Source organism: Athene cunicularia, assembly GCF_003259725.1.
Source record: "Athene cunicularia isolate RWA chromosome 2 unlocalized genomic scaffold, athCun1 chr2_part1, whole genome shotgun sequence".
In the NCBI taxonomy this organism is placed as follows: domain Eukaryota; kingdom Metazoa; phylum Chordata; class Aves; order Strigiformes; family Strigidae; genus Athene; species Athene cunicularia.
Window position 1 is genome coordinate 63,553,464 of NW_020799095.1, and position 15,556 is coordinate 63,569,019.

At 39.0% G+C, this 15,556-nt stretch overlaps 1 protein-coding gene across 1 annotated transcript in view; it reads right to left on the minus strand.

The window, feature by feature from the left end:
* GMDS (GDP-mannose 4,6-dehydratase) overlaps positions 1-15,556 on the minus strand; it is a gene marked incomplete at its 5' end in the record, with an annotated part of 359,819 nt that overhangs the window by 74,083 nt on the left and 270,180 nt on the right. Inside the window, one exon of the mRNA XM_026841380.1 lies at positions 8,076-8,194. Coding sequence (XP_026697181.1) covers positions 8,076-8,194 — 119 coding nt within the window. The remainder of the gene's footprint in view (positions 1-8,075; positions 8,195-15,556) is intronic.

Below are 15,556 nucleotides of genomic sequence, written 5' to 3' on the forward strand. Positions count from 1 at the left end.
TCCTAGAAGAATTTAATTCTTCGACAATCTCAGCCTTCATTTTTCAGTTTCTAGCCCTGAGGGCTAAGGAGGAAAGTCTGCAAATGTGACCTCTGTGTACCCATGAAGGTTAGAACACCGAAAGGCAGAAGGAAATACCAAATATGCATTATTACTAGTTTTTAAATCCCATGATTTTTTAAGCACAGCTCATGACTTTTGGATGACTAGCAAAGCCTGCAGGATGCTTGACACTGGGAACACTTCACATTGAAATAATTTCCAACAGATAATAGACACAGTGAAGTCAGCTGTTAATAGTCATGCCATGATGTTAAAGATGATTTATAATTTAAATTTTCTTTCTTTCTTTTTTGCAGTCGCTCTGTTTGAAGCCTGGGCTGCAAAGTTTTCATTCAGAAGCCAAAACTAACATTAGTCCCTCCCTTTAAAGGGCAGAGGGTAAAAATGTGCAGGACTCAAATGAGCTTAATAGAAAACTAACCGTCACCAGTAAAACAACAGGAAGTGCTTAGATCAGGAGACGTCAGTTGTTGTTGGAGGTCACTGAGCAGAGAACCCCATTTAACACCCAACAGGCTCCAGAAGGCTCAGCCGAGCCAGTAAAGACTCACTTAATGTCGCTATCAAAGTTATATAACAATAGAAATGGCTTAAGAAGAAATCTCCACCCGTTTTGTTGAGCCCAGTAATGTGAAAAGTTCACAAGGAAAAAAAAGTACTTCTCTTTTCGAACAAAGTAGCATTTGATAGCTGCACTTCTAATTACTCCCGGCACCTCGGCACTCACAGCTGGGGACACCATACTACTGATAAAAGGGATTGTGCGGGAGCCAGCCTGACACCAGGAGCAAGCATCCATTTCACTAACCAACTCCCCCTCTCCTCTTCCTCTAATAACAACAAGGAAAGGAAAAAAAAAAAACCTCACTAAAACCCTCTTTAATTTATAGTCAAACAGCAGTCAGAATTGTTAAGTGGAAAATGTAATGCCAGATTATCCTGAAGCATGAGCACAGTGGAAGAGGCAAAAGGAACCCTCACGTCGCTGTGGTTTTAGACAGCTCCAGCTACAAGGACTACCCAGCTTTCTGATCCTTAAGGTGGATGTCCAAGTAGGCAAGAAAACAGTTTTGTGTAACTTGGGGGAAAAGCAAATGATCCCTGGTCAAAGAAAGTTTGGCTAATCAGAGCTGGACTAAATTTATAGCGAATGGGGAGGGGATGGTCCCCAACCCCCAGCTAGTATCAAAGCCCAGGGCTTCCAGGCAGGTGTCTGCTGGCCTAGAGTAGGCTTTTCACAAAGCGCTGGTCCTGAAGCCAGCAGGCAATGAGCCTCCACAGCAAGACCATTCCCTGCCCCACACTGGGGAGCTTCACCCACACACCGAAGTAAAGGATGGGTTTGCTGTCACAGCTGACGGCATCTGCCATACGCCAGAGCACTCTGCACCCAGAGATGGATGCATAAGATCACACATCTGCTACTGATAAAGTGGGTTTGATGCCCTCTGCATCTATGCTTCCACATGGAATGCCTCGCTGCTGCAGACATGTGCTTTGGGACTGCTTAGGACAATAGTCATTGCCAACTCTAGTGGATACCACTACTATCACTGACCTCAGAAATGTCCATAAAACCAAGTTAATCACATTTCAAATGCATGTGCAAGTTTACTTGTTTAAAAGGCTCTTCACCTCAAAAGGTTTTACACTCTGGATTTACAGAGGAATGGGCTACATTTAATTTAAGGCTAATTCCATATCTGCAGATCACTACTGTTATAATACTTACTATCAGCAGGGATGAATGCTCCTTTTAATCTTCAACTCTGGAGATTCCATTTTTTTTTTCATTTTTTATAGCTATTCAGTAAGACAGCAAACTTCAAGTTATAAAAACAGCCACAGGTGTAGAGGATTTTCTGAGGACAAAAAGCTGGGGTACCCACCTCAGGGGGTGTGAGGTGAGCAGGGAAGGACACAGGGGAGCCAGGATAATCGAGGTGGGGGTGGGGTGGGAATAGCACTGCAATGGACCAAATGGTCTGAATGGCTGTAACTGAGAAGCAAACAAGGCAAAGCACATATATTTTTTGAGGTGGTGAAATCAACTAAAAATGAAACCTTTCACATAAGCACAGATAAACTGAACAAATATAGGCATTTCATCTCCTTTCTTGATTTTTACATAGAAATAGAACTGATATAATTTTAAAAAATATTCAAAACCACTAGTAGCTCCAGCTGTTCAGCCTCTTTACAGAAAACTACCACATAGACTTTTAAAATCAAATATATGCCAGTATATTTTCACATTTGAAAACAAACAAGAAATTAATTAAAAATAAAATATTTTAGGAAAATTTTGCTCTTCCTCCACACCTAATATGAGATACCATTTGTGTAGACTTCTCAGATTTGTGGCCTACTTGCTGTTACACACACAATTAAGGCAAAGCACTTAATTCTGCTCTGGCACTTTATGAACAGCAAAACTGACACCATATAACATACCATTAATATATTTTGCAAGTAATCTTTTGTAGGGAAACTTTAAATATGACTCTTCATGTGTTCCTTTGCCACCGACACAACCACCAACCTTGCCAGCAGCTCTGATGCATCAAAGCAGTCAAGGACATAGGGATTGCTTAAACTCGATCTTGTGCTTAAATCTAAAGCACAAGTATGCTACCATAATGTGTTGTACTTAAAATTTTTTTCAGATGCTCTGATGAAACAGGTCTTTAGTGTTTGTTGACTAAAGGAACACAGTTAAAACAACGCTATTGTTGTTATTGCGTTCCCAGCATTGTCAAGCTGAAGTTTCAAAAATCTGAATTGTGACTCCTCACATTACAACACTTTAAAAAAGACTACATGCTAGGCTCCCTATTTTTTTTTTCTTTTTCTTAAGTTCATTGGAAATCTTTTGAAGCTCTTACCCCTTTACTCCAAATTGTGAAAGCTGGTGTTGAGAAGAAAATGTTTTCTCAAAGTATATTAATGTTTCTGTGAAAGTGAAAACATTCTGGCAAGAAAAGTTTTAGTTTCAAGTAAGTTCCATTACTGTCAATCTGAAATAAAATTATATAAATAATATCTATAAAAGATGCTTTGACTTTTTCAGAATGGATTTTTTTTCTTTCAGAATGGCTTTAAAAATTCTTTTTAAGTTATTCTTTCTTTAAAAGGAGGTTAGAAGAGAAACAAAGCAGTCCATCTGACCTGAAATAAGATATTTTTCCAAATTGCATTTGTGAGAACTATTTTCATTTCACTGTGGGGGCAGGGGGTAAAGAAAGTGGAATTTGCCATGAAAGATCACATTTAATTCTTACCCAGTCTTCCTATAGGAGAAACTCTCATACCTCTTATGATGTATGAAATCAGATAATTGTTACAGTCTTCAAACCTTTATTTGAGTTCTGAAGCAGTTATTGGGTCTGCCTACAGATAAAACCTTGTATCAATAAGAAAGTAATAAAAGTCTGCTCAACTGGTAGAGTTAATTCTCTAGCTGAGGTGGGTTAAATGGCCCTCTAAAACATATACTCTACAGTGAGAATGGTAACAAAAGTGGTGCTGTCCTAAGTGAGGATCCTTGCTTGTGTGGGTTCACCCAGGCCAGCATTCTTTTGTCAACCTGGCTGTGTTCCTTTCAGCTATCACTCTTCAAAATGCCTCCAATTTCTGTATGAGATTCTGTTCCCTTCCTCCTCATCCAAAAGCTTCTGATTTTCTTGAGCTGCTAAATACAACACATAACACTGGCCAGCCAGACCTGAGAGGAGCAGCTGTTTTGATGATGACTTTCGATGGTTCCTCTTCCACATCCCCAGAGCACCATTACTAACATATTGTTGGTTTTCCATTCTTATAGCAATCTGTCAAATCTTATGTGTTTCTGTAACCTAATCTTCCATTTTAAGGTAAAAAGAAAAAAAAAAACAATCCAGAAAAAACCCTTGCCTTAAGTTCAATTTCAGTTCAGCCATCACTGTCACTGAAGAGGCCACTGCTCCACTTCTGCTAGTAGTTCACCTCATTAGACCTTATAGCTTATCTGCAAACTTCCCCTTTTTAGGGTGATCTTTTATGAGACCAACTGGCATGTTAGTTAAAGTAAAATCTGTATGTAGAGCCAAATGACTAGAGTAAAATCTTAATTTTTACCGAATTAATTCTGATCCTGGAAGCAATGAATATTTCTGTAACAAATATGCATGTTTTTTTATATTAATAAAAAACACAATAAATCTTTCCACTGCTTGAACAGTTGGTTGGTTTTTTGGTTTTTGTTATTTTTTTTTTCTTCCCACATTTACAGACAACAGTCTTTGTAACACTCTGCAAAGAACTCTGAGTGCTGTAGTGGTTTCAGGCTATCTTTGCAATCCTGTTCTAATTTAATAAGATTAATGACAGAAAATTAGTCAAGACAAGCGTTTGCCTGTTTCGTTTACCCTGCTGTACTTCAAATTATAGGCGGGAAGTGTTTCCCCCAAGTACTACTTAATTAGTAATAAGTAGAAGGGAAAGTAAGAGAAAAAAAGTGTAATCCTTACAGGGGGAAAATATTTGTAGCTCTGAGGCTTTCCTGTTAGTACAAAGGACTGAATTTGAATGATTCAGAGGACTATATAAATATAATTTGAAATTTCTTCCTTGAAAAAGAAATGTTAGAAGAAAAAAAAAAAAACACACAAGGAAGATAAACCTCTGTGTACACTTTACAGTCAGTTTCAGAGAGAGAATCAGTCTTATTGCAGCTGTACATTTCATTAGTTACAAAAATGTAGTAAAGTTTTTCTCTCTCTTATTTTGGATAAAAGACATAGTCCTGACGTGCTAATGACTGGCTGTGACAGAGTATTATGTTATCTTCTTGGAAAGACTTTTTAGGCTGTCCTGGATTTTCAGCTGTATAAGTTAATGTGAACTGTTAGGAAAACAAAAAAATAAACTAAAATATTTTTAGCTGGTTGATGGGGCAGCCAGGATTGCTCTTCTTCCTGTTCTCTACTGCAATATGAAGATATGACAGCTAAGACTGTTACGTTTGCAACTTATCCTGCCAAAATAGAAAGTAGAGATGGGTAAGAGCCCCTGCACGTGTGCCCTCTGTTCTCAGATATGCTATGAGCTCTGCCAGCTGCTGCTTGCCACGACATCCCTTCTGGCCATTTACTCCACCATTCCATCAATTTTGAAAGGCGCATTGTGCAGCAATAATGGGAAGGTTTGCCATCACTTACAGCCGCAGAAAGGGATGCTGGAAATTTCCCAGATAAATTTTTGAGACTGCAAAATTTTGTAATACCTGCAACCCTGCAACACCCCCCCGCCCCCAACCAACTAAACAACTCAACCAAACTTTGAGGAAGGGAGACAGGAAGAAAGCAGATGTCCTTCCAGGAACTCATTTACCAATTGCACTCTGGTGTGCAGGTTCTTAGATGCCTCATAAATTGTAAAGAAACAGATCAGTGGGACTCACCAGTGGGGTCCCAAAATGCTAAATGGGAGGATTTTGCTGCCAGTCTACTCCCTGAAGAAGATATATTCAAACTGGAGGAGGTGGGAGTACAAAGCCCTTGGGGGTTTCAAAGAATGTGAGAGGTTACCATCCTGCTGGTCAAGAAGCCACTGAGGGTAAGGAGAGAAATTATGTGTGCTGCAAAAGCACAGGCTGAGCTGACACCTAGAAAAACTATGGAGGTTCTTAACAAAACTTTCTAAATCCTGAGAAATATTTTACAACTAGTGCAATTTGAAAGATGGCTACAGGATGAGTAGTGGGTCTGTTGTGACACTACACCCACCCTGGGATCAGGGGGAATGAACGGCTGGTTTATCTGGCTATACTATATGTAAAATGATCAGAATTACACCACTGCCAAAATGATCAGCAATGAAACTGTCATTAGCACCTAGAATGTCACCTCAGTATGTATAGCTATTTATATGTCACCTGTAAATGATTTAAGGAATTAATAACTTATTCACAGCGAAGAAAAATTTCAGAAGAGTCATGGGGATTAGCCCCATTTCTAAAGTGATTTACGTTCCTAAAAATCCATGTCAGTAGATGTCATGAGGATTCTTACACAATTTTTGAAAATTATTGTTATTAAATAATAATAAAAATGCAAATATGCCTTTGTACACACAAAATACCTACCTTCCCTCATCACTTGGAGTCATACTGTAAAGTTTCCCTGAGAGAGAAACTTGTGACTGATTCAATCCAAAGACTGACTGCAGTAATCACCAACATGAATGATATGCAGTCCATCATATGGAGCCATACGTGAGCAAAAAATTAAACAGGACACAAAATTTTGTGTGTTAGGACCAACTAAATCTAAAGTAAGCTTTTTATATCCTCTTTATAACAGAAGCTATTCATAAAAGTACTTTCACTTTTATTTGTGTAAGTGTTGTTCTTTTATTTAGGTTTTCTCAAGGTTTAATTTGCTTTCTAAAAAATACGTGCTGTCAGTCTTGGGAAATGCTGAGACTTCTTAGGCCAACACCAAAGCAGAGAGTTTAATTTTTAACTAATAGATAAATTTATTGACATCAAAAGAAACTGCGATATGGAGAATATCTGCAAATAAAGACATTCAGCTAGTCACCAACCTATATGTTTCAGTTTCTAGTATTAGGTAATAAAAATGAAAAAAAAAAAAAAAAGTAGTTCAACAAACATTCATTCTTGCTTTTGCAAGCAACACTAGACAGGGACAAAATAGTTCTCAAAATCACAAGAATTCTTGCTTATATGGAGCAACTGAATCCACATCATATTTGTATTAATGCTTACTAGAGAGAATTAGCTTATAAACACAAGAAGCAAAAGTATAGAAAACGTAGCAAAAATAAGAAAGAGAGCAATTACTAGAGCTCCTACTACCTTCCCTTTACCCTGTCAAACCTCACTACTATTAAGGTATATGGGACAATGTGTGATCATACAGGAACATTTCACTATCAAGAGATGCTAAATATATGGAGAGAAACTTATTCCCCAAACCGAGCTTTTGGGCTAGAAATTCTATTTATACAGTCTCTCTCTCCCCCATCAGAACTTTTTCTGGAAGCCGATGCCAAAAATTGAAACCAGACTAAAAACTCATTGAGGAGAAAATGTTATTACCTCCCCAGCCACCCACTGGCTGTTCAAATAATATTGTATATATCTGTGCACTTCTGCATATTTATTGAATTTGTCAAGTTTTTGTTCCCAAGTAAAACTTATTGGCCCTGTCAAAAGTTCACCAGCTGCACAAGTGACTTTGATGGCCTGAGGAACAGCCCTGGCGCTAGCGTCATGGAAGAGCCTGTGGCTTTCCTCTCCCTTTTCCAGCTGAGATTGGTATGTTGATGCATGGGGCCCAGAGAAGATACAGAAGGAGGGAAATTGAAAAAATAATAAACAATAAAAATATAAATTACAGAAAGCGCTCACCAAGCCATGCTGGTTTTATTATATGGCCTTGAGAAGGAATTTTGTATTTTCAATCAAACTATGTGGAATATGCATTGTAAACATTCTGCACCCACTGATCAACATTTTTATGGCTTAGGAGGAGAAGAACGAATAGGAATGTAGCGTGGGTTGCTACATAATCCCTGTGGTGTGGCTGATGGGCTGTCACGCGGAAAGAACAGGGTTGGCAGGTGTCACCTCTTGAGATTACAGAGGGTGGGAGCAGGACTGTGGGGATCTGGGGATGAAAAATAGAGATTCGGGCAGAAAAATCCCTCTTGTAGCAGTGTGATGAACAGCACCCTGGTACAGCTTTGGAGGGGCATCTGTCCCCCAACGTGGGGAGTGAATGGGAGAGCTTGGAATAAAAAATTAAGATGTGCCTGCCTACATTATGTTCTTATGGCCCAGAGGGCAACACTAGACATATCTGCTGTGGTGGTCATTCATGCCCATAAGTCTGACATGTTACAAAATTAGAAGTAAGGGGGGAGAAAAGAATGTAGAGAAACAATACTCTAACACAGCAAATGCAACAGGCTGGAAATGTTCAACCTGTGGCTGCTATCATACTTACACAATGGTTTTCCCAATATGCTTAAATGACTTTTCCACAAATTCACGGACACTATGGACCTCCCCAGTGGCTATGACAAAGTCCTCGGGCTCATCTGTCTGCAACATTAGCCACATGGCCTGCAGAAAGAGAAATAAAGTCAGATTCAGCGCACATGTAAGTGGCCTCTTCGGCACATGATATTGTATTACCGCATTTTTGATTAGGAAATAACTACACATACACACACATACCCCAAGCTGCGGAAATTGGCACTTTCCTAACATGATGACTATTAGCCAGTTCAGTGCAACTCTGAAAAGAGTTCAATTATTTCTTATTATAGAAAACAATGCCGTATTTGATTTTCAATTTGTTTCACAACAGGGGTTTCTACAGGGGAGACTTCAATATGTTTACTTTTGAACACTGAGACTTGGTTTAGTGCTCAAGAGCATGGATCCACTTGCTTAAAGCACTGCATGAATTGACACTGATATGGGGAAAAGAACAAAATTTTGTAATGTTTCAGTCCAGAGTGCTGTTGTCTGGCTGTTATAGAACGATGTTGTCTGGATGTTATAGAACGATGTCAAACATATTGAATTATGAAAATATGTGTCCTTTTGGCTCTTTGTTGTGTCATGTTTGTTTTGGCCAAGTTGAGATTTTAGTTAAGAGTAAGTAATTAAAAAGGTAACTAAGAATAGTCAACATCTATTGACCAAATTAATCTGTTTTTCCTGCTGAATATGTGCTGAATGTTACATATTAAAGCACAGTAGCAGAAATTTTTTCTTTTGACACAGTAACACAGAAAACACTGGTAGAAAAGTGAGACAACCATTAACATCTCCTTCAGAGAACTGTTTGTGCAGCAGCAAAAATCGCAATAGGTTTCAAAGCAAAACATGTGATTGTCAACATATTTGCATTTCAGGGGAGGTTTACTTCCTACAGCAATGTCTTTTACAGAATCCCCTCCCAAAAACAAGTAATGATGGATGAGCACCATCTCAGAGGGCTGGCCAGCTAGGTCAGCACGAAAGCAGCAAAGCAGATGGAAAAAGAGATACGCAAAGACACATGTGACTTGTCTGAGGTATCACGGCAGGTACATTTCAGGTTTCTGATGAGCAAGCCACTGCTCTAACGACTGGACTATTTGATTGCCTAGGAGATGTAGGCGGACAGAATAATTATTACTTTAGATCAATCAAAATGATGTAAACACTTCATTTCCTTTGGAGAGGAAAGGGGAATACCTGTATGGCATGATCCTCATTTAATAAATAACCAGAAAAGGAAAACAATTCAACTTTCTCTCCATATGGTAAGAAGGACTGTCATCTTCTCACAGTGTAATCCACAACGCTATTTGCATTGACCTCTTCACATAAGCTTTAAAGAAAACAACTTTAGTAGGTCCCTTGATGGTAGTGGATACTCTGCAAATCAGATTAATAAAAGCTTTGGGACAGCTCAGTTTCTCTTGGTAAATACCACCTGAAATATTCAATTTTTCCCCCCATTCTTAATAAATCATTGTCCAGCATAACAAGGTGATACATTCCACTGAAATGGTTCTATTTGCAAGTAATTTTTCTTCCCAGTTATTATTTTATGCATCTTCCAAAGTTTTGTCAAGATTTTATTAACATGTTCCTTTTGAACCTTTTAGCTTCTTGAACGTGCGTGGAAGGCTGGGTTTTGGGCAACTGCTGTGTAAGTCCTTGACATTAATTGTGCTTTAGGGATATGACCTGCTGGGCAGGACAATGACAGCAACTTTATTTTTCCTTTCCAGGGTTGAACATCCTAGCCAATGACGCAGAAATACCCGACTGGCTGATGAAAATCCTCTTGTGGGGAGGAGATGTCTTAACTCATATCTCTCATACGAGCTTTCTTGGAACATTGGGGTTTCCCTGCTGATTTGAGAGGTTGCCATAAATCACCAACTCATGTTTCTTCATGACTGAACAAGCTTGCAGGATTCACAGTAGCAGCAGCTTCACAGAAAGGTAAAAGGAATATTTAGAATAAGTAAGTGATAGTTCTGGTTCTCCTAGCTGAGTCCCTGATTTCACAGACCTTCAGCTTTCATTAAGCAGTCCAGCTGAAAACAACAAGCTTCCTCATATGAGAAGGTACTATTTGAGTGAATAAGGATTTCCAAGATCAGACAGTCAGTCAGTCAGAGTCAGAACTTATAGCAGTCCTCTTCCTGACTTCAGTGGATGTTTGTTGTATGAATTCAAGGTCTCATATGTTTGAAACGTAAACAGCAGTGTAGCGTCAGCTACATCTGACAGAGATGTAACAACCAAACGTCATTTTTTGGTAAAAATCACCCCCCAGCCCCAAATGCCATGTAGGTTGACTGAATATGCAATATTAGCATATGGAACTGCTATTTACTATGCACTTCTGTAAAGTAGTATTAATATGTCTAAGTAGAAGCTGGATCAGACTTATGATATTTTTTTGTCATTCCTCCACTTTTATATATGTCAGTATTTTAATTAACTGGACACAATTTTAGTGTGGGTGCTGAGACGTTCATCAATCCAGTGAGTATTTAAGATATTTTACACATTAATTTTGTGTCTTAATATAAAATAGCATTGGAAGTTTCTCTTTAAAACATTCACTATTTTGAAGGAGACAGCTACAAAATACTAACAGAAAAAGAGTCTTTGACAATTGATCCCACCAAGTTTTATGCATTTGGATGTATCAATTCTTGTCTACCATTGCAAAAAACAAGCTATCACCGTCTTAGAAATACAACTCATACTTCAGTAAATTTCTACAGGATCAATTTAGCAACAATCAAACAATGAAGATAGAGTTTCTAAAAGCAATTTTTGCCTCAACTCCTACCAGGAAAGAATGTTTAGATTAATGATTACTTGAGAATCTATCACTGTTGGTTCTTTTATTTTTTCTGGCATTCACAACTGTTGGCGCTTACAATTAACTCAATCAAATCAGGTATGACAAAAATGAACATGCTAAAAATTACAAAGTAAGCGATAGTTCAGTTTTGCTTTGAGAAAGGTGACCAAATGCTGTTGTTTTGAATGGGTCTGCACGAACACTCTGTAAAATAACACAAAAGCGAGGTAGAAGATAGAAAAATCTTTGAACAAGCTCCACATTCAAATCTTTATTTCCAGAGGTACAGCCCACGACAACCAATGAGAAATCTGCCTACAAGCAGTAGCTCAATATGCTTTCCCTACAGCAAGTGCCAGGAATGTGCTTCCCCCCACATCAGACTAATAAAGGCCCTTGACCTATCAATTTCTAGGCATTTCCTTTAAGAGTTCATATTGTACCAGACTCCGGGCTGAGAATGAGAGAAAAGGGGGAGATACAGCTCCAGGTTTATTTGTCATTACTGAATGGCTTACTGGTTTTAACAGAGGGGAAAAGCTTTGTTTAAATTTCCACTGAAAGTAATTAATGGTTATTGACTGGCAAATGAAGAACAGGTGACACTCTGAATTAGAAGATAAATGATCTCATGTTCTAGCGTGATAATGGGTTAGTAATTGCTACAAAGCCTCAGCCTAGTGCGTCCCATCATAATGCTAGATCATGTCCAGAACACAAAGGCCTCTGTGTGAGAGGTATTCAGCCGTTCACCTCCCAATACAGCTGCAGAGTGATTTGCTCCATTTATTCTCTGATGGACTGCACAACTGAGGCAAAAGTTCACCCATTCTCACCTTCCTGTTCACATGCTGAACCACATGACCCATGACATGGCTGAACTGGGATAAAAATATTGCCCGGCTTTGGCTCTTGGCTATCTTTTAACCATTGCAAGGTCATACATTTTAGGATTTTTTCTGGTGCAGGAATGGAGAATCGTGGATTTTCCTGTATTTCTTTGTAAATACTTTTTTCGATGGTCTGACAGCAAGTAAGGAAATTACTCGTGTTGAGTTCTGCTACCCTCTCCCTAATTTTTTTCTCAATTCAGTTAACAAAATGTGGGCAAATGTTGAAAAGGAGAAGAAAACTAGTATAGAAACAATTCAGGCTTCAGCTCTCGTAGAATGAGACTGTTCCTTTAATGGCAAATGTAACAAAACATATTTTTCATATTTGAACTCTTTTTGGCTCTGGTCTAGTGACTCACAAAGTCTGAAGGCAATACTATGTCATTTACATTTAAAGACAGAAACCTAACCGGGGAGAGATACGTAGCAAGTCTAGCAAGCAGACACACTTTTATGATTATGTGGACTAGGATATCTGTTCTGCATGCCTGAACAACAGCCTCTGCCAAAATCTTTCCTCTTTCATCTTTCCCCTCTTCCCTTTTCTGTATATAAACCCCTGCCAGTAGTAAGCGCCATTTTCAAGCAACATATCCAAAACATGAAACAGTCTTCTCTGTGCCCAAATTTCTTTGCTTACATAGTGTTTGCACCTGGGCTAGTGAAGGGGGAAACCCAAGCTGGACTAACACAACCCCCGTATAGGTACATTCTGTGCATGCCACTACCCTTATGGTTGTGATGTGTCTGCTTGTCTTGAGCATCTGGTGTACGTTGTAGATGTGTTTCACCATTAACTTCCAGTCCAGCATCCCAGTGAGAAAACATTTATTAACTGGGCTGTCATCCATGGATAACAAAGACTCAGTAGTTGAGGTTATGTTTAACTCTATATATTTGATACTTATCTTTCACTGTCTGCTCTAGCACTGTATATTGTTAAAATGGGCTTGTAATCAGGTATTCGCCTATTTAAGAGAAGAAAAGAAATACAAATCCAACTTTCTGAGACTTTAAAGTACAACCAATGATTTCTGCTCTAGAAATAAAAGATGATTTTTCAAGAGAATGAGTAAAGCCTTTTCTTATGTTTCATCTGATGCAAGACCCAAACCAGATATGACTGAACAGACACACAATGTGATAAATGGAAAATGTTCCTGTTGGTACTAATTAATATTGCCCTGCACTGCTACACAGTGTTTTTTCCAAGCCCTATACTGTCAGAAAAACCTTTCATATGTATTTCTAGGTATTATGCAGAGAACTTATGACTTCTTTGTATTTCACACACACACACACACACACACACAAATCAAACCAAAGCAGTAAGGTTTACTTTAGGAGATGGAACAGATAATTGTAGCCTGATTCAGGGTGCACTGTTCATGCGTTTCAGAGACAAAGAAGCTGAGACTAGTGAATATCTAGCTCTACTTACTTATCACTTGTGGAGGGCATGGGTTACCTCAAGGCTGTCAGCAATTAGGGAGCAATTTCTGACTAAGTCCGAAAACATTACCACCCAGAGAGACCCAAGAGTACATTATCACCATTTATAGAAATTCTGTCTTTACAGTATTCCATACTCCATTGTCTACAAGTGGGCAGAAGAATTCAGTGGGTTGGACATGGTACTCTCTAGTGATCCCAAACCTAGCTATCCTGCTGGGGTCACCACTGAGAAGGAGAATTGAGCATTTTGGGCCAAAGCATGATGAGTCTTTACAGGGATGTGGCAGCAAAGGAGAACCTTCTCCCATATGGCGAGCACAAAAGCCTGGCATGACTGCTGTTCTTGCATGCATCATGAGGGACTGTTCCCTTTGTGCCACAAAAGACAGGGCTATTGTATCACCTCCCTCTCTGCATTGTCCCAACTCAATTGCACTGACATGGAAAGAAGCTGCTCGGCATCTTCTGCGCTGCACGACGTGGCGAGATGTCATGCCCACGCACTTCCTGCCTGCCTGGATGTGAAGCAGTTCCAGATGCCATCACCCGGCTCCTCCTGACACAACCCAGCTGACTGGCTGTGGTTTCTCAAGCTGCTGCAGAAATGACCACAATTGATGATTGTGCCTTAGAAAAGTGAGACTGGGGACATCAACTCAGAGCTCTGAACCCAAACTGACTTCCAGTTTATCTATTTATATACTTCTGGAGGGGCAGGGAAGAAAGAAGGGGTGCTATGCTGGCTGAGTCATCCACATCTGATTGACTTCTGTGACTGTTAAAAGTGTAGGTGTATACTGGGTGTACCTGGTAGGCATGAGAGTGTGTTATATAAGGAGATTATATAAAGAGACAGTGAGACATACATATAATACACAACAGAAGGGAAAAAAGTCTCCTTATACATGTTCTACACACAATAGGGGCATAGCACACATGTTTGGAAAACACTAATGGAGCTCAAGCGCAGCAAAAATATCTTGTGATCAGAGTAAAGTATAAACTGCCTCTGCCTGAAAGGCAATAAAAACGTGTTGGGCATGATCCCATGCTCCCTGCCACAATGCACTTAGTTCAGCCTAAGCAATGACTATTGCTTTAGTACTTGTTTCTGACGATGTTATAAGGAAAGACAAGCATGGCAGGGAGACTCTTGCCAAAGAAAACCGCGGGGATGTGCTGCCAGGCACACTGATACTTCCAGAAAGCCAGTGACAGCAGGAATATGGAAGTATGCATAATTAATGTACTCCTATGCTTTTTTTTCCTAAAATAAACCCTTTTTCCTCAGTTGCTTAAAAATAAGGGTGTACACCCAATAAGCAGAAACCTTACTATGCTGTTACAGTTTGTATTTGAAAGGCAAACCCAAGTTCATGACTGAGGTCATTGTTTATCATTGCAGCAGGAGTGCCACTTTTCACAAGCTCAACCCTCTCTCAAGACCTACAGCAAAAGAGGTACTGCCCAAGAAGTGCAGGACATATGCCTCTTCCTTTCCCCTGAATAGTCATCACCTTGTCTTCTCAGCTCACCAAAAATCACAGTGTTGGTGCAAGATCTGTTGCTCAAGGAACTTCCATTCATGGAAAAAAACGTCTGAACACCATTTAAATATCTATCAGATCTCATCAGTTTAAGTACATTTTGATATGCTTCTTCCTTAACAGTGTAATGCTGAACATAAGGACTCCAATGTCTGTGTACAAAGCTTTTCCTTTAGTGTTGTCCTTTCTACTCACACAGGGGAGACACTGAGTACTTATGACACGGCAGCTGCTTCTATTCAGAAGAGTGACGTTTGCAAACCATAGACAGTTACATCACTGGCAGAAAAGGTATAAAATGAGAACAGATTCGAGATAAAACCATTTTCCTCTGAGAGGAAAAACACATAATCTAATAAAAAACAATGGCAAATATACCGTAAGAATCCAAGAAGGTAAACAAACAACAAAAATAACTTTTTAACAATATACATATTAGAAGTCTCCTAGGGCATGGTTAGAGGTAATATGGTGTGACTCATTTTATAAACTTTCTCACAGATTTTCAAAGTTACAGTTGATAAATTGCCACAGAAGCAATTTGAAGTATGCTTGCTGATTTAGTCAAATCCTACAGTTTGGCTGTAGATGTGAACTGTGTTCAGATCCCTGATTTTTTTCTTTCAAGTTAAAAGAGTATAGTTGATATATTTAAAGATAATAATCTAACAATTATAAAGTTACTAAGATAATAAAATACCTGATA